The 22,820-nt window shown below is 37.1% G+C and overlaps 1 protein-coding gene across 2 annotated transcripts in view; it reads right to left on the bottom strand.

The window, feature by feature from the left end:
* Window positions 1–22,820, bottom strand: part of CWF19L2 (CWF19 like cell cycle control factor 2) — a 134,292-nt gene that overhangs the window by 35,995 nt on the left and 75,477 nt on the right. For both annotated transcript variants that reach the window (XR_004033653.1, XM_030829429.1), the window contains exon 12: window positions 20,795–20,932. Coding sequence is in view for 1 of the 2 variants with exons in the window: in XM_030829429.1 (XP_030685289.1) it covers window positions 20,795–20,932 (138 nt within the window). In the remaining variant the exon portion in view is untranslated. The remainder of the gene's footprint in view (window positions 1–20,794; window positions 20,933–22,820) is intronic.

Raw genomic sequence — 22,820 nt, 5'->3', positions numbered from 1 at the left:
CTGTGGTTTTAATGCCCATTTTTCAGATGAGTAGCAATGTTGAACATTTTTTCATTTACCTGTTGACCACTTGCATATCCTCTTTTGAAAGATATCTATTCATATCCTTGCCCACTTTTTAGTGGGATTATTTGTTGTTGTTGCTGAATTGAGTTCCTTGTATATTCTTGGATATCAGACCCTTGACAAATGTATATTTTGCAAATATTTTCTCGCACTGTGTAGGCTGTCTGTTCGTGAAGCTTTTTAGTTTAATTAACTGTCATTTATCTTTGTTTTTATTGCTCAGGCTTTTGAGGTCTTAGTAACGAATTCTTTGCCTAGATCAATGTCCAGAAGAGTTTTCCCTAGGTTTTCTTCTAGGGTTTTTATAGTTTCCAGTCTTACATTTAAGTCTTTAATCCATCTTAAGTTGATTTTTGTGTATGTTCAGAGATATGGGTCCAGTTTCATACTTCTTCTGCATAGGGCAAACTAATTTTCCCAGCACCATTTACTGAAAAGGGTATCTTCTCCCCAGTGTATGTTCTTGTCAACTTTGTCAAAGATCAGTTGATTATAAATATGTGGCTTTATTTCTATATTTCCTATTCTGTTCCATTGATCTGGATGTTTACTGTTTATGTCAGTACCATGCTGTTTTGGTTACTATAGCGTTTTCGTAAAATTTGAAGTCAGGTAATCAGATGCCAGCAGCTTTGCAGCTTTGGGTTTGTTTTTTTTCTATTATTATACTTTAGGTTTTAGGGTACATGTGCACAATGTGCAGGTTTGTTACATATGTATCCATGTGCCATCTGTCTTGCTGCACCGATTAACTCGTCATTTAGCATTAGGTATATCTCCTAATGCTGTTCCTCCCCCCTCCCCCAACCCCACAACAGTCCCCGGAATGTGATGTTCCCCTTCCTGTGTCCATGAGTTCTCATTGTTCAATTCCCACCTATGAATGAGAACATGTGGTGTTTGGTTTTTTGTCCTTGCGATAGTTTACTGAGAATGATGTTTTCCAGTTTCATCCATGTCCCTACAAAGGACATGAACTCATCATTTTTTATGGCTGCATAGTATTCCATGGTGTATATGTGCCACATTTTCTTAATCCAGTCTATCGTTGTTGGACATTTGGGTTGGTTCCAACTCTTTGCTATTGTGAATAGTGCCGCAATAAACATACGTGTGCATGTGTCTTTATAGCAGCATGATTTATAGTCCTTTGGGTATATACCCAGTAATGGGATGGCTGGGTCAAATGGTATTTCTAGTTCTAGATCCCTGAGGAATCGCCACACTGACTTCCACAATGGTTGAACTAGTTTACAGTCCCACCAACAGTGTAAAAGTGTTCCTATTTCTCCACATCCTCTCCAGCACCTGTTGTTTCCTGATTTTTTAATGATGGCCATTCTAACTGGTGTAAGATGGTATCTCACTGTGGTTTTGATTTGCATTTCTCTGATGGCCAGTGATGATGAGCATTTCTTCATGTGTTTTTTGGCTGCATAAATGTCTTTTTTTTTTTTTTTTTTTTGAGACGGAGTCTCACTCTGTTGCCCAGGCTGGAGTGCAGTGGCACAGTCTCGGCTCACTGCAAGCTCCGCCTCCCGGGTTCATGCCATTCTCCTGCCTCAGCCTCTCCGAGTAGCTGGGACTACAGGCGCCCGCCACCACGCCCGGCTAATTTTTTGCATTTTTAGTAGAGACAGGGTTTCACCGTGGTCTCGATCTCCTGACCTCGTGATCCGCCTGCCTCGGCCTCCCAAAGTGCTGGGATTACAAGTGTGAGCCACCGCGCCCGGCCAAATGTCTTCTTTGAGAAGTGTCTGTTCATGTCCTTTGCCCACTTTTTGATGGGGTTGTTTGTTTTTTTCTTGTAAATTTGTTTGAGTTCATTGTAGATTCTCGATATTAGCCCTTTGTCAGATGAGTAGGTTGCAAAAATTTTCTCCCATTCTGTAGGTTGCCTGTTCACTCTGACGGTAGTTTCTTTTGCTGTGCAGAAGCTCTTTAGTTTAATTAGATCCCATTTCTCAATTTTGGCTTTCGTTGCCATTGTTTTTGGTGTTTTAGACATGAAGTCCTTGCCCACGCCTATGTCCTGAATGGTATTGCCTAGGTTTTCTTGTAGGATTTTAATGGTTTTAGGTCTAACATTTAAGTCTTTAATCCATCTTGAATTAATTTTTGTATAAGGTGTAAGGAAGGGATCCAGTTTCAGCTTTCTACATATGGCTAGCCAGTTTTCCCAGCACCATTTATTAAATAGGGAATCCTTTCCCCATTTCTTGTTTTTGTCAGGTTTGCCCAGTAGGGACAGACTGACACCTCACTCGGCCAGGTACTCCTCTGAGACAAAACTTCTAGAGGAACTATCAGACAGCTGGATTTGTGGTCTCACGAAAACCCGCTGTTCTGCAGCCACCGCTGCTGACACCCAGCCAAACAGGGTCTGGAGTGGACCTCTAGTAAACTCCAACAGACCTGCAGCTGAGGGTCCTGTCTGGTAGAAGGAAAACTAACAAACAGAAAGGACATCCACACCAAAAACCCAGCTGTACATCACCATCATCAAAGACCAAAAGTAGATAAAACCACAAAGATGGGGAAAAAACAGAGCAGAAAAACTGGAAACTCTAAAAAGCAGAGCACCTCTCCTCCTCCAAAGGAACGCAGTTCCTCACCAGCAACGGAACAAAGCTGGATGGAGAATGACTTTGACGAGTTGAGAGAAGAAGGCTTCAGACGATCAAACTACTCTGAGCTATGGGAGGAAATTCAAAACAATAGCAAAGAAGTGAAAAACTTTGAAAAAAAATTAGAAGAATGGATAACTAGAATAACCAATGGAGAGAAGGGCTTAAAGGAGCTGATGGAGCTGAAAGCCAAGTTTCGAGAACTACACGAAGATTGCAGAAGCCTCAGTAGCAGATGCGATCAACTGGAAGAAAGGGTATCGCTGATGGAAGATGAAATAAATGAAATGAAGCGAGAAGGGAAGTTTAGAGAAAAAAGAATAAAAAGAAATGAACAAAGCCTCCAAGAAATTTGGGACTCTGTGAAAAGACTAAACCTACATCTGATTGGTGTACCTGAAAATGACGGGGAGAATGGAACCAAATTGGAAAACACTCTGCAAGATATTATCCAGGAGAACTTCCCCAATCTAGCAAGGCAGGCCAACATTCAGATTCAGGAAATACAGAGAACGCCACAAAGATACTCCTCGAGAAGAGCAACTCCAAGACACATAATTGTCAGATTCACCAAAGTTGAAATGAAGGAAAAAATGTTAAGGGTGGCCAGAGAGAAAGGTCGGGTTACCCACAAAGGGAAGCCCATCAGACTAACAGCTGATCTCTCGGCAGAAACTCTACAAGCCAGAAGAGAGTGGGGGCTGATATTTAACATTCTTAAAGAAAAGAATTTTCAACCCAGATTTTCATATCCAGCCAAACTAAGCTTCATAAGTGAAGGGTTTTTTTTTATTGTTTTTGCTTAGGATTTCTTTGGCTATTAAGGCTCTTTTTTGGTTCCACATGAATTTTAATATTGTTTGTTCTAATTCTGTGAAAAATGCTGTTGGTATGTTGATAGAGATTATAATCAACCTGTAGATTACTCTGGCCAGTATGGCAATTTTGGTGATATTAAGTCTCCTGATCCATGAGCATGCGATGTTTTTCCATTTATTTGTGTCATCGACGATTTCTTTCACACGTGCTTTATAGTTTTCCCTGTAGAGATCTTTCACCTCCTTGGTTAAATATATTCCTAGGTATTATTTTTTATAGCTATTATAAATGGGATTACCTTCATGACTTTATTCTCAGCTACACTGTTATGGTGTATAGAAATGCTACTGATTTTTGTACATTGATTTTGTATCCTGAAACTTTACTGAATTTTTTTAAACAAATGAAAATGCAAATACAGCATACCCAAACCTGTGAGATACAGCAAAAGCAATGTTAAGAGAGAATTTTATAGCATTAGATGCCTACATCAACAAAGTAGAAAAATAACAAATGAAAAATAATCTAATGTGACACCTCAAGAAACTAGAGAAGCAAGAAGGAACCAATCCGAAATTAGCAGAGGAAAAGAGAGATCAGGGCAGAATAAATTGAGACCCCTCCCCCAAAAAAATACAAAAGATCAATAAAATAAAAAGTTGACTCTGAAAAGATAAACAAAATTGATAAACTGCTAGCTGAATTACCCGAGATAAGATCCAAATAAACAAAATCAGAAATATAAAATCAGACATTACAACTGATATCACCGAAATACAAAAGAGCATCAGAGACTATGATAATCAACTATATGCTCACAAACTAGAAAACCCAGAGGAAATGGATAAATTCCTAGAAACATAAAACCTTCCAATATTGAACCACTGGCCTTTCTTCCATATCTAACTCTTCCAAATCAGAATTTAAGTATTTAAGCATGCTAAACATTCTTCTATTTTGAAAATTTGTCTGGCATACACATCCACTTGCCATCACAGTAATTACTAAACTTCATGAATAAATCATATACAGAAGAGAAGAAAGATATAAAGATATAATGATTTTATTAAAGTGACTGACAACTGATAATGCGTGAGGTGCCAAATTATGACTGATATTCAGAATACAACCTTGGTTAATGTAAACTGGCAGAATGTGTTTTTCTAATTAGCAAAATTTTCCAAATAGCTAAGGGTTTACCATTTAAGTATAAAAACATTTCTTTTATAGTCATTTTGAAAGGAAATATTCCCAGTGTTACAAGCTTTCCTGCCTTTTAAAATACAATAAATGAAACTTTAATCTTTTCCTGATAATACACAATAATTACTGTGATAATAATGTGCTTTAATTCAAGAACGGTGCTTCAAAATGCCAGGTGCATTCAAAATCAGAAATGTAAAAGGAGACATTACAACTGATATCACAGAAATACAAAAGAGCATCAGAGACTATGATGATCAACTATATGCTCACAAACTGGAAAACCTAGAGAAAATGGATAAATTCCTGGAAACACAACCTCCCAAGACTGAACCATTGGCCTTTCTTCCCTTTCCAGCAACTCCTCCAAATCAGAATTTAGCTTGGCCAGAATGTAATGCCAGTTGCTTCTATGCTAACTCTATCAGCAAGAGTTACATGGTTTTTCAGTTATCCATTTTTTCTTCATTATTTGTGCTCTCTATAAAGTCTGTTGTCAGTTCTTACTGCCATAAGCTCCTTGTGGTAGTGTGTTTCTTCACTTATAATTTGATGCATTTATTATATTTCTTTTCTAAAACTGGATAACCAAGTACATTAGAATTACGTATAATATAAAAGTAGAGCTTCAGAGGCACCCTCTCTAGGTAATCAATAAATAGTTGTTACATTTGGAACAAAAATACAAAAGCTAGTCTATAATCCATAAACATTTGACTAGTATCAAGAGAAAAAACACAAAATGCCACACTTTTAAAACCATAATGACAAACCACAAAAAAAAGACACATAGGCTTGTCTTATTCTCTGGCCCACAATGACATCCTAACTAGAAGCAACTTTTTGAATCCTCCCTCTTTTACTACTAATTCTCATTTGTATATTGCATTATTTTGATATCAAAATATTCACAATAATTTATTACTAGAAGAAAGTAAGGACACTGATTCCATACATTTTCAAAATTAATTTAAGATTTAAAACCCAAAAAAAGGAAATGATTCCAACAAGAAATTATTTTTCAAAGTGGAACTAGAGCCAACTGCCAATTTGATAAAGACACAGAAGAGCAAATAATGATGTATTAAGACAGCATCATTAAAACTGTGGTGTTAGTCTTCACCTTATGTATTTACACTACATGAAATATAATATTACCTAGCTCTTTTACAAATAATTAAAACTAACTTTCAAGTGTTAGCTTTTTTTTAGAGATGGGATCTCACTCTGTAGCCCAAGCTGGAGTGCAGTGTTACGACTGTAATATTAGCTTTTTGATACGGTTAGAAATATATCCACGTTTCAATTATTGATATAACTACCAAATAAGCATCCAACAAAGTCAACAGTCCTTTGATACTCAGCCTACTAATGATTAAATAACCATTAAGTTCAGGGAAAAATCTCAAGTAAAATACATCCTACTACAGGAACTCTCAGGTGACTGTATTTCTAAACTCTCGGGTGACTGTATTTCTAAAAGTTGTTCTTCTATTAAATCATGTACCACTGCAATACTAAAAAGTCAGCAGCTAAACAGATATGCTCAATAAATCATGCTAACTAACCAAGCCTGTTTAAAAAAGAGGCGAGGGGAGTCAAACAAGACACACCAATGGAATTCCATTAAATCATATTAAAATCTTGTGAGTTATGACATCAGAACCAAGTTCTTTCACTTTCAGATTATTTGAGTCCCTTAAGTTGATTTCTTGTCTTCTTTGTTCCTCACAAAACATTTGAGAATTAAAACTAACATATTAGAGAGAGAAGTTTATGGCACAAGAATGAGTCATTCTTTCATAAGTGATTGTTTCTTCAAGGGGAAAAAAACAAAACATCAGCATGGCCTGGGAAAAGAGAGGAAATCACTGAGGTCGAGTCACAGAATTGAGAAAACCTCATCTTAAACACTGAAAATGGAAGTGGATATTTCAGATGCCATAAATAGCATGAGATCTGACCTGTCAGCAACCAACATCTAGGACAGTTTTTAATTCTACACTCTCTTACCATCTAAGTAAATAAAAATAAACTTTAATGTTGGCTTTGACAAACAGGTGGCAATGTTTTTCATTAGAATATCCGTATGTCCAAAAGAATCGGGAGCATTTTAAGTAATTCCTATCATCTGTGTTTTGTAATATAGATAATTTAACATTAAACTACTGAGAGACAGAAGTACCTTTTTTCATTTTAGTCTGTACAACACCTTTAAGAAAACTATTTAACAAAAATTATTCTTGAGAAAATTGCTATTTCACGATTTTAAGATTTCTAGTTTCCATCTTTTTTTTTTTTTTTTTTTTTTTTGAGATGGAGTCTTGCTCTGTCGCCCAGGCTGGAGTGCAGCGGTGCAATCTCAGCTCACTGCAAGCTCCCCGGGTTCACGCCATTCTCTTGCCTCAGCCTCCTGAGTAGCTAGGACTACAGGCACCTGCCACCACGCCGGCTAATTTTTTGTATTTTTACTAGAGACGGGGTTTCACCATGTTAGCCAGGATGGTATCCATCTCCTGAGCTCGTGATCCGCCAGCCTCGGCCACCTAAAGTGCTGGGATTACAGGCATGAGCCACCGCGCCCAGCCTCTAGTTTCTATCTTTAGTGTTAATGGGTCATGCATATTATGCCAAGATGTATAAAAATCCTAATTCCTACCTGAATTCCTTGATAGAAAAGAGATAATGATAGGAATTAGAAGCAGGACTCAAGACTATTCTCCCATATGACATTGACTTATGTGTAATTTTATGTATTCAATATTTAAAGTAAGGCATGAATTACAGACTGATTTTTTAAAAGGTGCTATTAAAACATTGCTAGTTTTATTAAGGCAAGCTAATAATATGCTCATGCCATTTGTTAAGCATCTGAGGTTCTAGTTATACATTAAAATATACTGAAAGAATATCATTATTTTTGAAATTTAAAAATATTTATATTCAATTCTTGATTCTGTGCACTACAAATTAATCACACGTTCCAGGAAACCTGACCCAGGATCTGACTGCCCCTGTGACCACAGTTCTAGATGATAAAACCTGAAGATGACAATTTCTCCACAGCTCGGTCATTGTTGTCACCATTTTGAAATTCTTAAAAAGTGATCTCTACCCAAAAAAAGTGGAGAAAGCCAACAAAAAAGGACAACAAAAATAAGAGATGAAAGATGGTCCCCCCACTTCCATGTCCAAGACATCATTTTACTCATCAGCCTTTTTTTGTGCTTGTTTTTTAAATATTATTGTTGCAAAATCAAAACCACAGACATCAATGGGAACAACAGAATATATCTAAATTTTCTCTTTTTTTTTAATTATTATACTTTAGGTTTTAGGGTACATGTGCACAATGTGCAGGTTTGTTACATATGTATCCATGTGCCATGTTGGTTTGCTGCACTCATTAACTCGTCATTTAGCATTAGGTATATCTCCTAATGCTGTCCCTCCCCCCTCCCCCCGCCCCACAACAGTCCCCGGTGTGTGATGTTCCCCTTCCTGTGTCCATGAGTTCTCATTGTTCAATTCCCACCTATGAGTGAGAACATGCGGTGTTTGGTTTTTTGTCCTTGCGATAGTTTACTGAGAATGATGTTTTCCAGTTTCATCCATGTCCCTACAAAGGACATGAACTCATCATTTTTTATGGCTGCATAGTATTCCATGGTGTATATGTGCCACATTTTCTTAATCCAGTCTATCATTGTTGGACATTTGGGTTGGTTCCAAGTCTTTGCTATTGTGAATAGTGCTGCAATAAACATACGTGTGCATGTGTCTTTACAGCAGCATGATTTATAGTCCTTTGGGTATATACCCAGTAATGGGATCTAAGCAATTTTGTATAATAGTGAAAAGGGGGTTTCTGGAATTCCATGCACTTGACTTCAAGTCCCAAATATGAGATTCCAGAAAACAAATATTTATTGAATGCTATTGTGTGTTAATGACTATACTAGATAGGATATATTGGTGAGCCAATCTATGAAACTTACAGAATAGTGGGAAAGACACTAACTAATGCATTACTCAAAGAACTGTCAAGTTATAGCTGTGATGTCAATTTGAGATGCTAACAGAGGGAGTAAACAAGTCAGAGGTAAAGGCTTCCCTGAAAGAGTTATGATAAAGATGAGATTTGTATGAATCTTCTGTTTAATCAACTAGATAAAAGGGGATAAAAGGTGGCCAAAAAAAAAAAGTGGAAACAGCAAATGCAGTCTGTGGCAGGAGAAAGCACATTAATTTGAGAAACTGAATGAAAATCAACACAGATGGAGCAGAGGAAGCAAAACAAAAGGGTGTGATTCAAGATGAGGCTAAAGAGGTAGTGACCAGGCCATTCGAGGTCTTGTTAGGCCACATTTAAAAATGTGGTCTTTAGCCTAACAGCAACAAAATACCATTCAAAATGTTTTAACCTAGGGACTAAAGGATGAGATGTACATTTTGAACAAAAAAATTATTCTAGTTTCAGTAAGAGTTATGAAAGAAGTGGAAGAGGATAAGAAGGAATGCTAGAAAACTATAGTTAGAAGGCTATTTCGTAGACTAAATAAGAAACAAAGATAGCATGGATAGTGTGATGGCAACAGGAACAAAGAGAAGTAGATTGGGCATAGGAAGACAAGATTGGTGACAGATTGGATGTGGAGAACAAAGGAGAGATCATTCTTCCTCATCTGATGACTACTAGCTTTCTAATCTAGGTTAGATAGTAGTACTACACAATGATATAGGAAATACTGAAAACAAGCCAGATTCGTTAAAGAGATACGTGATCATGGGCAAGCTACTGAACACCTCTGAGCATCAGTTTTTATTAAATGGGGTTAATTATACTCTGCTGAGAGACAATTATAAGTATTATGGTATGAAAAGGGTCTGGCACCTAGCAAGTCCTCAAAAATTTGTAGTTATTACTGTTTTCTCCCAGATTCTCCCAAGATTGTGTTCTCAAATGAGGCAATTTTGCTTCCTGGCCCTTATTTGGGACATCTGGCAATATCTGGAGACATTTTTGGCTGTCACAACTTAGGGTGAGAGGGGTTGCTATTGGTATTTACTGGCCAGAGGCCAGGGATGCTACTAAACCTTCTATGGTTCACAGACAGTCCTAAAACAAAGATTTAGCCAGCCCAAAATATCAATAGTGCTAAGGCTGTGAAGCCATGTTCCAGAGGGATTCTGATTGTGATAACTGCACATGAAAAGTTCTTTTGTATCCACTAATAACAACCATCCACATGAGTTAGAGTTAAACTGATTTATTACTGATAACCTGTTCAATCAGTTTCTAAATTCAAGCCTGGTTACAGAAGAAGTTACCAGAAGTGAATTCATAACCTAAATTTTAAACATACAAAAATATTAATGTCTTCTAACCATGAAAGCTAATTTGTTTTCCCATTTTGATGTCTGCATAAAGAAAAACCTGAAATACTACAAATTAACTGTCATTTTATTAAGAATCAGATACTCAGCCAGGCGCGGTGGCTCACGCCTGTAATCCCAGCACTTTGGGAGGCTGAGGCAGGTGGATCACGAGCTCAGGAGATCGAGACCATCCTGGCTAACACAGTGAAACCCCGTCTCTACTAAAAACAGAAAAAAAAAATTAGCCAGGCCTGGTTGCAGGTGCCTATAGTCCCAGCTACTCGGGAGGCTGAGGCAGGAGAATGGCCTGAGCTTGCAGTGAGCCGAGATCGCGCCACTGCACTCCAACCTGGGTGACAGAGCGAGACTCCGTCTCAAGAAAAAAAAAAAAAAGTCAGATACTAAGATCCTTGAATAAAAACTCTATGAAAACTAGAGGCTTTTTCTAGTGTCATTATGTAGAAAAAAATGGTTTGCAATGAATCTATTTAATAAGTGCTGCATTATTACACAAGGATTACCAACAATGAAAAATAGACTGCAGTCTAATTCTTACAAAACCATTTCAAATTTTATGACAATATTTATTAAATCAAAATTTTAATCAAAACTGTGAAACTATCCTTCAAGCTCCAAGCCCTTAAATCCATTGGAAATAGATGAATTCATTGATTAAATATAAACTTCATATCATTTTGGACTCTATGGATAGTGAAGCTATTAAACCAGTATGCTCAACTGTCAACAATTTAAACTTAGATTAAAATCTGAGAGAACTGTCCAGAAGACCTCATAAAATCTCACCAGGGTCAAGAACTGGGACCTGATCACAACGGATACCACTTCACACCAAGGATAGCTTTTACAAAAAACAAAACAAAATAAAAAAAAATAAGTGTTGGCAAGAATGTGCAGACACTGTTGGAAACTACGTGCATTGCTAGTGAAATTGTTCAAACTGTGGGAAATAGTTTGGTGGTTCCTCAAAAAGCCAAACATACGGTTACCATATGGTCTAGCAATTCCAAGTCTAAATATTAATATATACCCAAACAAATTGAAAGCAGAGACTTGCACACCAATGTTCATAAAAGCATTATTCACACAGCCAAAAGATGGAAGCAACCCAAGTGTCCATGAACAAATGAATGGAGTTTTTAAATGTGTTATATACATATAATAGAGTTATTCAGCCTTAAAAAGCAATGAAATTCTTAAACATGCTAAATACTTGCAAAACTTGAAAACATTGTGTTAAGTAAAATAAATCAGATACAAAAGGACAAGTATTATATGATTCTACCTATTATTAATTACCTAGAACAGGCAAATTCACAGAGACAGAAAGAGGTGACCAGGAGGTTGGGGTAAATGGAAGTGAGCAGGACAGTGGGAAGGAGAACTACTGTTTAATGGGTATAGAGCTTCTGTTCGAGATAATGAAAAAATGTTCTGGAAATGGATAGTGGTGATGGTTGCAAAATATTGTCAATTTATTAATACTTAATGCCACTGAATTGTATACTGTAAATGGTTAAAATGGTAAATTTTATGTTATGTATATTTTGCCATAAAAAACCCAACTAGGACCTGAACTAAAAAACATGAAATAAATTCTTCCTCTGATCCCACCTTCTTCCCACTCCCATCACCCATAGGTGAGGTTCAGAAAAACAAAAAGTATTTTGTTCAGCAGCTTGAACTGGATTCAAGCTTACATCTTTTGGAAAATGAATAAACTAAGTCAATACTTATCTTATTCAGTTCTATAAAAAGGCAAAATATCACATTATTATTTTATGACATCCAAATTTCAAATTTCCTTTAGGGGATATCACAGGAACATATACATGATTTCATACTCTTGGATTTGGTCTCTTCCAAAGATACTTTCACTGTATATCTATTAAAGTCTATGAGAATGAAAATGACCAAGGGGTTGCTGCAATAAGCTGGCAATTTCAATATTCCTTACCTTATTCTAATCATACATTTAAGAATGGTATATCACTTAATCTCTCAAAATTTGGTGTTATTAGTTTACTGAGAATAAAAAAGTAGAGGATTTCAAGTGTATATTATTAGAGAAACATGTAATATGCATCTTAAAGACTACTTCCAGGGGAAAATATATTAAGCTTTCAGCGTTACAAACAAAAGAAAATAAATCAGTAAAAATACAAACACTTTATTAGACAATAAAATCATCTTTTTTATCATTTAAGGTAAAATCCTAATTACTGGAGTCTTTTTATCTCTCCCTTATCATTCTCCTCTTATACCTTCCATTTTTCCTCCCTTCCAGCCCATGTTTAATGCCCTAGTAGTACAAAAAGGATAAAATTACTGCCCACAGTCTCAACAAAATTAATGAGGAAAGATGTATATAGATCTCTTGAAGAAGTGCCTGAGTTTACGTTGCCAAGGTAACACTGACGTCTTAAATTTTAAATGGAAGAGTTTATATTTAAAGAATGTTGGAGTCAATAGAATGTATTTTAAGAAAGAGCAAAGCATACACAGCTTATTATTCCCAAATACCAATAAATGATACATGGAAATTGGACAAAGACAATTAAATTTAGGCAACAGTCAACAACTATCCATTAACATGAGTCATTTGAATGACAGTACTGTTTAATGTGGACTGAAAAGTAAAGCTGAAGCTTCTAGTGCTGGCTTTTGCAACTCACTAGCTGTAGGGACTAGGAAAGTTACTTAGCCTTGCATAAGTCATTTAATTCTCTCAAAGCCTCAGTTCCCTCAGGTGTAAAATGTGAAAGGTGAAACAAGATTAGTAAGGTCCCTTTCGAAAACTAAAATTCTTTGGCTCTATGATTTCAAAGGAAGAAATTTCCTTATCCAAAATAAGTTACTATATACCTATTATGTTCTAGAACATAATAAAGTAACATAACATAGTAAACATACTGGCATATCTATGGTAAGAAAATTAGACCAACATACGCTTCTGTGGTGTTATGATATGCGTTGGTTTTCATTCACAGTTCCTGATTCATAACTCCCATAGCTATTGTTACAGTCTTGTATTATAATGTTGGGTATCTCAAGCCTCAGAGGCAGGCCTCAGGAAACAGAGTCTCTCTCCTGCCCTCCTTTCACCTGCTCCAAGGCAGGACTCTAATCTTCTCCTACCTTTTTTATTGTGGGTCTTAAGACCATCCCCAAAGAGGGTCACACCCTATGCAATGGGGGAAGGAATACTGAAGTCATGCAGCCTCATAAAAACCCAAGAGGACTGGGTTTAGAGAATTTCTGGATACCTGAACACGCAGAGGTTCCTGGAGGGTGGCACTCCCAGGGATGGCAAGGAAGCACGCTCTGCAACCCCATACCTCGCCCTACGCGTCTCTTCACCTATATCCTTTATGATAAACTTTATAATAAACCAGTAAATGTAATTTAAGTGTTTCCCTGAATTCTGTGAGCCGTTCCAGCAAATTGATCGTATCCGAAGTGGGGGGGTCATGTGAACCCCAACTTGAAGCTGGGTGGTCAGAAGTTCTGGAAGCCCGGACTTGTGACTGGTACCAGTCTGGGCATCTGGGGGACAGACTTGGGGACTGAGACCCCAACCTGTGGAATCAGACACTATCCCTAGGTAGACAGTGTTGGAATAGAATTAGAGGACATCTTGCTGGTATCCACGGCTCGGTGTGTGGAGAAAAAAACCCCACACATTTGGTCACAGAAGTCTTCTGTGCCGATGACTGTGATGTAAGAGTAGAGGAAAAACACAGTTTAAAAGAGAGTTTTTCTCTACACATCTTTTTCAGGGTATTTTTTATTCCCCTCTTTTCATTAATTATGTAGTACATATTCAAAAAACTGAAAAATATAGAAAGGATAAAAAACCAAGAATCATAATTCCCCTGTACAAACACAATTAAGTTCATATTTGTCATGAGATACCTTTCTTGGTTTTGTTATAAGAAAGATATGCTATTAAAGATTTAATGGTAAAATACAACTGGAAAGAACATAAATATAATCTGAATTTTGGAAATGTAAGAAAAGAATGGGCAATAAAAATTAAATAAACAAATATAAGGTACTAATAAAAAGTAAAATGCACATCAACAGCATCAACAGCAAAAGGCAATAGGGCAGATCTGAATACTGAGCCCAGGTAGTATCAGATTTCCATTCAACATGAAACCTTTCCTGTGCCCCTAGTTTAAATTGGGTCACCCAGGTGTTACTTCCAAAAGACTTTTCACTTGTCTGTCACAGTTCTTTGTACATCCAAGATTACTGAACTATTTTTCACAGCTATTTATTTAGTGCTTCCTTTTCCCCACTAGCCTAATAAGCTCCACAAAGTCAAGGATCATTTCTTCTTCATGTGCCAGTGTGTCCCCAGTAGAACACCTCATACACTGAATGAGTTCAATTAACATTTGTTGACTAAATAAATAAGCAGACTCTTGTTTTATAAATTTATATCGACTATTCCTGACTAGCTACTTTTCCCAAGGCCCAAGATCCATTTTCAGGGAAACTACTAAGTAAGAGAAATACAGGTTGAATATCACTTATCCAAAATGCTTGGAACCAGAAGTGTTTCAGATTTTGAATTGTTTTGGATTTTGAAATGTTTACATATACATTCCATCTTGGGGATGAGACCTAAGTCTAAATTTGAAATTCATTTATGATTCATATATACCTAATACATATAGCCTGAAGGTAATTTTATACAATGTTTTAAATAGTACATGCAACAAAGTTTGTGTATTCTGAACCATCAAAAAGCAAATGTGTCACTATTTTGCTGCCCCCAAAATTTTGAATTTTAATGCATTTCAGATTTCTAATTTTTGGATGAGGTATGTTCAACCTGTACCCAAATTCAAATACATTTGCATTGAAGATTTTATATCCTAGTCCAGGGATTGAAAAAAACTACAACTTCCAGGCCACATCAGGCCATCCATATGTTTTTGTAAATAAAGTTTTGTTGGAATATGGTCAAACCCATTCATTTACATACTGTGTATGGCTGCTTTTGTGCTACAACAGCAGTGCTGGTAATTGCAACAGAAAGCTAAAAATATTTACTATCTGGCCCTTTACAAGAAAAGTTTGCCAACCTCTATTTAATGACTTTAAACTAGACTAATGACCTTAAACTAATAATAAAAAGAAACATAAAAAGTTCACCAACCTCTAATGACTTTAAACTAGACTAATGATTTTAAACTAATAATAAAAAGAAACATAGGATAATGAGCTTTTGGAGTCATTCATGAAAATATTTGACATAACTAAACTATATACCAGCAATATTACTATCAAAAATTCAATAACTTAGCTACTTTAGTTCATAAACTTTTAAGAGTGAAAGGATTAAGCATAGTATTCTTAGAAATGGCCAACACTTCAAATACTTTCTTTTTTTTATAGGCTTTTAGTAACACTTCAAATTTTTAGCAGAGCTGATTTTAATTATTAAACATACAAAACAAATTGCTACTCTGCTGTAATTATTAGGCAGGATGAACTAAAAATCCCAATGCAAAATCAGCATTTCCATAGCAACCTGTACTTCCATTGGCCCCACAGGTAGGAACTGGCATTGCTTTGCATATTTAGAAAAAACACCTCCATTAAATAATACAAAAAAAATTTTTGCTTGGATAAAAATAACACATTTGTCAAGATATTAACACAACACTACTACAAATTCAATAATATATAAATTGATCAATCAAAAATTTTTTTAAAAGTCTGGATTGAATGTGTATCAGCTGCACATTCAATAGTTTATCTAATCTGTAGGTTTATTAATGCTACCAGTTCTGGATGATTCCTGCTGATTACCGGGTAATATCTAAATCATATAAAAAACAAAACAAGCATATATTTATAAATAATGTAAAAAATGAATGAAAGGCGAGGAAGAAACATTTATTGAGTGCCTACTATCTATCCTAGTAAGACTTCTCATAAACAGATTTTAATAGGAATGGTTTCATATAACTATTTAATCCAAAACATGTCATCTTATAAAATTGGGACATTATTTTGTAAGTCAAAACTTTCTATTTCAGCTAATACAGACCAGAAATAGAAATTTTAAGGGCCAAATGTCATTGGTAAATTTTTATAGTATTCTAGCTTCTATAATGTTCTAGCTTAGTAAACATCAATTAAAAAAATCAAAGATGTAAAATGTTTAGGGAAAGTAATGAAGATGCAATTATTGCCAAATCAGCTAATATTAAATAAGCAATCCTATACAATACAGTAACCCCTCTTTATCTGCGGTTTCACTTCCTGTGGCTGCAGTTACCTGCAGTCAACTGTAGTTTGAAAATATTACATGGAAAATTTCAGAAATAAACAATTCATAAATTTTAGATTGTACGGCATTCTGAGTAGTGTGATGAAATACGCTGTTCTACTCCATCCCCCGCAGGGGACATGAATCAGCCCTTTGTCCAGCACAACCATGCTGTGTATGCTACCTGTCTATTTAGTTATTCAGTAGCTATCTCAGTTATGACTGACTGTTGCAGCATAAAAGAGTTTGTGTTCAAGTAACCCTTATTTTACTTAATAACAGCCTGAAATTGCAAGAGTAGCGATGCTGACATATTGTTATACTTGTATTTTATGATTATTGTGGTTAATCTCTTACTATGTCTATCAATTATACTTTATAAGTTAAAATTTACCATAGGTATGTATGAATAGGAAAAAACATAGCATATATAAGGTTTGGTACCATCCACAGTTTCAGACATCCACCTAAACTCAAGTGATCATCCCACTTCAGCTTCCTGCGTAGCTGAAACTACAGATAAGTACCACCATACCCAGCTGATTTTTTATTTTTTGTAGAGATAGGGGTCTCTCTTTGTTGCCCAGACAGGTCTCGAACTCCTGGCCTCAAGTGATCCTCCCACCTTGGCCTCCCAAAGTGCTGGGATTACATGTGTGAGCCACCACACCTGTTCATTTTTCTACTACCAAATTTAAGAACCTACCTACATCTATATACTAATACTCTGCCTTTCCTCCTTATATAATTGACGGGTGGTAATCAGCTCCTTTCTAAGGTCAATTTTTCTCAAATTCACTCTTGAACCCAACATAATCAGGCTTTTTTCCTTATTGGACCAAAAAAACCCCATAGTTATTAAAGTCACCAGAAACCTCTACACTGCCAAATCCAGTGGCCATTTCCCATCTTCAAAGATTTTCCTCAACTCTTAGAAGCAGCTGACACAGTCATTCACAACCTCCTCCGTCTTCTGACACACCACACCCTTGGTTTTCCTTCTGCCTCACTGGCTGCACTTCTCAGTTTTATTTGCTGAATCCTTTCTGTCCTCTCCAAGACACAGTCTTCCGACTCTCCTCATTAATAATTTCTTCAATCTCATTGCTTTAAATACTATTTAAATGCTAACACGGGGCTAGGCGCAGTGGCTCATGCCTGTAATCCCAGCACTTTGGGAGTCCGAGACAGGCGGATCACGAGGTCAAGAGACAGAGACCATCCTGGCCAACATGGTGAAACCCTGTCTCTACTAAAAATACAAAAATTAGCGGGGCATGGTGGTGCGCGCCTATATCCCAGCTACTCAGGAGGCTAAGGCAGGAGAATCGCTTGAACGCAGAAGGCAGAGGTTGCAATGAGCCTGGATTGAGCCACTGCACTCCAGCCTGGTGACAGAGCAAGACTCCATCTCAAAAAAAATCTAATGCATCCAAATCTATATGGGAGAACCAGCATCTACCCAGAACTCCAGGGGCAGTCACCCCACACTATCATGTGACCGGGCATTTCATACTTCACACATCCCTAACAGTATTCTTGATTTCCCACCCCTCCAAAATTTGTCCCTCCTGCAATTCTTCCCATTTCAATATGTGGCACCAGCAATGCCCCGTATCCTGACACTTTTCACCAGTTTTAACACTGTAATCCATCCATGGCTCTATCTGAACTAATACAATACTCTCCTTCTAAGTGATCTCCTGCTTCCACTAATGCCTCTCTACATTGCCTTCTCAAAAGAGCAGCCAGAAAGATTCTGTCAAAATATAAACCAAATCATGACACAGCCTTGCAAAAAAAAAAGACTTTCAAATGGCCCCATCATTAAAACAAATATGAAAGTTATCCATGGCCTGTAAGATCCTACCTCAGCAGTCCCCAACCTTTTTGGCACCAAGGACCAGTTTTGTGGAAGACAATTTTTCCACAGACAGGGCAGCAGGGCGGTGGTGGGGGTGGGGGTGCTTTCAGGATGAAACTATTACACCTCAGATCAACAGGAATTAGATTCTTGTAAGGCAATGTGTAACCTAGATCCCTCACATGTCTAACTCAGAACAGGGATCATGCTTCTATGAGAATCTTGCCGCTGATCTGACAGGAGGCAGAGATCAGACAATAACGCTGGCTGGCCCGCTCCGCTCACCTCTTGCTGTGTGGCCCAGTTCCAAATAGGCCACAGACCAGTACCCATCCATGGCCCAGGTATATGGGCCCCCTACCTTATGTAATCTGACTTATGTCTCCTATCTCATCTCTACTTCTCTTTCTCTTCCTCCCTCTAATACCAGTCACACTTGTTTTTCTGCAGTCTGTTGATGTTCTTCAAGCTTGTCTCTGCTTTGGATCCTTTGCTGTTTCTTCTACTTGAAATAATCTTCCCTCAGATATTCACAAGGACCTCTCACTCACTTTTTTCAGTCTGATGAAATGTCACCTATAAAGAATTTCCCTCAACAACACGCTGTTGAAAATATCATCCCAGCTCTTTCTACTTTGCTTCATTTTCTACAAAACTGTTTTCAATTTTATAATATATTGTTATATAGTTTATATATTTGTTGACTTTCTCATCCACTAGAAATACAAGTGCCTGAGGGCACAAACTTTGACTTAATTGCTTCTCTGTATCCCTCAACTAAAATGGTATCTGACACTAATTAAGTGTTCAATAATAACTGTTGAACTGACAAATGGCTATACAATTTTTTTTTTTTTTTTTGAGACGGGGTCTTGCTCTGTCGTCCAGGCTGGAATGCAGTGGCACGATCTCAGGTCACCACAAGCTCCATCTCCCGGGTTCCAGCCTCAACCTCCCGAGGACCTGGGACTACAGGTGCGTGCCACCACACCCGACTAATTTCGTATTTTTAGTAGAGATGGGGTTTCACTATGTTAGCCAGGCTGGTCTCAAACTCCTGACCTCATGATCTGCCTGCCCAGGCCCCCCAAATTGCTGGGATTACAGGGGTGAGCCACCGCGCCCAGTGCTATTACAATTTTTAAGAAGGATTTTTCTTTAACTTGAATGGTTTATGATTAATAAACTTGAATGGTTTATAAGATTACTAAAACTATTTAATTCAGACTTCATATACAGAGGTACCACTTCTGAAAAGGAAACTCTAATAAAAACATGTCTTCCTTCTTTCTGCATTAAAATTCCAGACCCTAGGAAATTTCTGGCATTTTTCCAAAATAAACAGAGGTAAAATTATCTTAATGGGCTAAATGTAAGATCTCATGTAACTCTTGGTGATAGGTAGAAAAGCCATTTCCATTTAAACTCAATTTTACTTTATTGCCCTCTTCCCCAACACACACATACACATACAGATACCTTGGTTACTTTATCTTAGTTTTCATTGTTTAATTTTTTTACGAGGTAACATACTTACATAGTTATGTGAATATTAAAAGTTAAAAAATAAAAGATTGTAAGTCTGAAAAGATATACAGTGAAAGGTCTCCCCATCCCATGCCTATATCTCAGTGACTCAGTTCAAACTCCCACTACCAAAAAGTAACCACTGTTATTATAGGGTGGAAGTTAGCCATTTTTTTCTGTAAAAAGCCACACAGAAAATATTTGCAGCTTTATGGACTATCCACTCTCTGTCACAACTACTCAATTCAGCCATTATAGAGTGAAGGCAGCCTTAGATAATATGTAAACGCATGTGTATAGCAGTACTTCAATAAAACTTTATTTGCAAATACAGACAGTAGGCTGAATTTTTCCTACAGGGGTCACAGTTTGCCAAAACCTGTTACAGAACAGTTTAAATACCAGTGTCTCTTTTATAAAAAATGTTAATGGTAGTGTTTGGAAGAGACTTCAATGGAAGAGACTGCAACAAAGAATGCTATTTGAAACAAAAATTCATCCTACCCATAATGATGTGTTAAAATAATATAGATTTTCATATAAATAGATTTAAGATTATTCCCAGATGCCTCTCCATAATCCATAATATATTAGTGCAAATATTTTCTTCTTCCTCTTCATGGTACAATTATGAAGAACTGGAGGAACGTTAAGACAAGACAAAGTGGTAACCTAACTATCAGAGCACTGTCAATCATTAACTCTGGCTTAACATTTTCTCTTCTGCGATTTTAATTATACGCAAACATGTAATTAAAATCTCCACAGAATGCATTAAAGAAATAAACCACAGTCTACATTTAAAAACAAACAAAATTTCAAATGTCTGTTTCTCAACCAGATCAATTCCAAAATGCATGTTTCTAATAAGTCTTACAAAGGATTTAATTTAATAAAATGAAGCAAGATTAGAGAGAACCAGATCTCTCCAAAAAGCAGATCACTGTTACACTGAATAACCAGCTTCTCAAAATTCAGAGGTATCCTAGGAATATATCTTACCTTAGATGCCATTCTCATAAAGAGCCTGTTTTGATTTTCTGCTGTTCCCATCTTTTCATTTTTGACCAAATCATTTAGGCTTAGATTATCATCATCATGAAAGTATCTGACCCTTTCTTTTTCCTCATGGGTTGAAACCTATGACAAAATGAACATTATTAATTTAATGAAAATATGGGTCTCTAAAGTATTTCTTAATGAATTACATAAAAATCTGATGTTAAATGTAAAAATCCCACTATGTAATCACAACCTTTCCTTCCAGTTTATCCCTAGTCTGCCAGTTTCTATGTGAAAAAACTTCCATTAGAATTACACTCCCTACTTCTGCCTCTTTCCTCTTCCCCAGGGATGGAAGCATGATATGATCTGCTTTCTGAGTTTTGATGAAAGAGCAAAACTGCTCTACCCCTTCTTCTCTCTTTTCTGCTCTCCTTCTCCTTATAGTTAAAATTCCTTACTACTGTGGTGGGAAGACTGAAGTTATCCAGAAATGGAGTAAGTATATCAAAAAAGAGGTGAAATATTAGCAAATCCACTGCTATGAATTTAATGATTATGTTGCCCCAAAATTCACACGTTGAAATCTTAATATGAAGGTATTAAGATGCAAGGTCTTTGGGAGGTAACTGGGCTATGAGCATGAAGTACTCAGAAATGGGATCAGAACTTGTGATGGTTAATACTGAGTGTCAACTTGATTGGACTGAAGGATGCAAAGTATTGTTCCTGGGTGTGTCTGTGAGGGTGTTGCTAAAGGAGATTAACATTTGAGTTAGTGGACTGGGAAAGACAGACACACCCTCAGTGTGGGTGGGAACCATCTAATCAGCTGCCAGGGCAGCTAGAAGATGTTGAAAGGACTTGACTTGCTGACTCTTCTGGCCTTCATCTTTCTCCCATGCTGGATGCTTCCTGCCCTCAAACATCAGACTCCAAGTTCTTCAGTTTTTGGACTCTTGGACTACACCAGTGGTTTGCCCGGGATTCTTGGGCCTTCAGCCACAGAACCGAAGGCTGTGCTGTTGGCTTCACTACTTTTGAGGCTTTGGAACTTGGACTGGCTTCCTTGCTCCTCAGCTTGCAGATGGCCTATGTAGGACTTTACCTTGTGATTGTGTGAGTCAACACTCCTTGATAAACTCCCCTTCATATATACATCTATCCTCTTAGTTCTGTCCCTCTAGGGAACCCTGACTAATACAGTACCTCTATTAAAAGACATGAGCATTCGTTCTCTCTCTCTTTTCTCTGCCATTTGAGGATACAAGAAGACTATCATCTACAAACCCGTAAGCATGCCCTCATCAGACAATGAAGCTGCCAGCATCCTAATCTTGGACTTTTCAGTCTCCAGAGCTGTGAGAAATAAATTTCTCTTGTTTAAGCCATCCAGTCTATGTTATAGTAGCCCGAACTAAGAGACCAACTTCTAATTACTAAACCCTTGTTCTGTAAACAGCTTTATCAAAAGCAAAGCTGATATTCTGGTCTCCATCTAATTCAGTCCCAGATTTTCCTATCAGTTGGTTCCACACCCAGGTGTGGAACAGAAAAATACTGTTTATTTCCTCCCAAATCAAATCTTTCCAATGCTGCTCTCACATTCCCTTATCCAAATAAAACCTTGTCTTTAACTTCTTTGAGATCTTTGGAACAGGGGTGCAACTACATTTTCCAACATTACTATTCTTATCTTTACTAGCTTAAACCTCATATCCCATGACTTCAACCCCTGGCTCCAGACACTTAATTTCCAGCCCTCTTGTCCTTTCATTATACTCAAAGAGCAAACTCTACTCATGAATGAAAGTGTCTACCTTCTTTACTCCTATACCTAGATTGCTCAGTAATACGCAACTCAAAAAGGGCCCTTGATGCCTTCTGACAATGCATTTATGGATCCCTAGTCAGTTCCACCATTTCATGTAATTCAAACCTTTACTATTCTCCTCCTGTACCTCCTCGCCAACTACCAAATTCCTCCCATTACATGAGAAGACATATCTATCCCACTTCTATTTGT

Source organism: Nomascus leucogenys, chromosome 15, assembly GCF_006542625.1.
Source record: "Nomascus leucogenys isolate Asia chromosome 15, Asia_NLE_v1, whole genome shotgun sequence".
Taxonomy (NCBI): domain Eukaryota; kingdom Metazoa; phylum Chordata; class Mammalia; order Primates; family Hylobatidae; genus Nomascus; species Nomascus leucogenys.
This window is presented reverse-complemented; position numbering and strand designations above follow the sequence as displayed.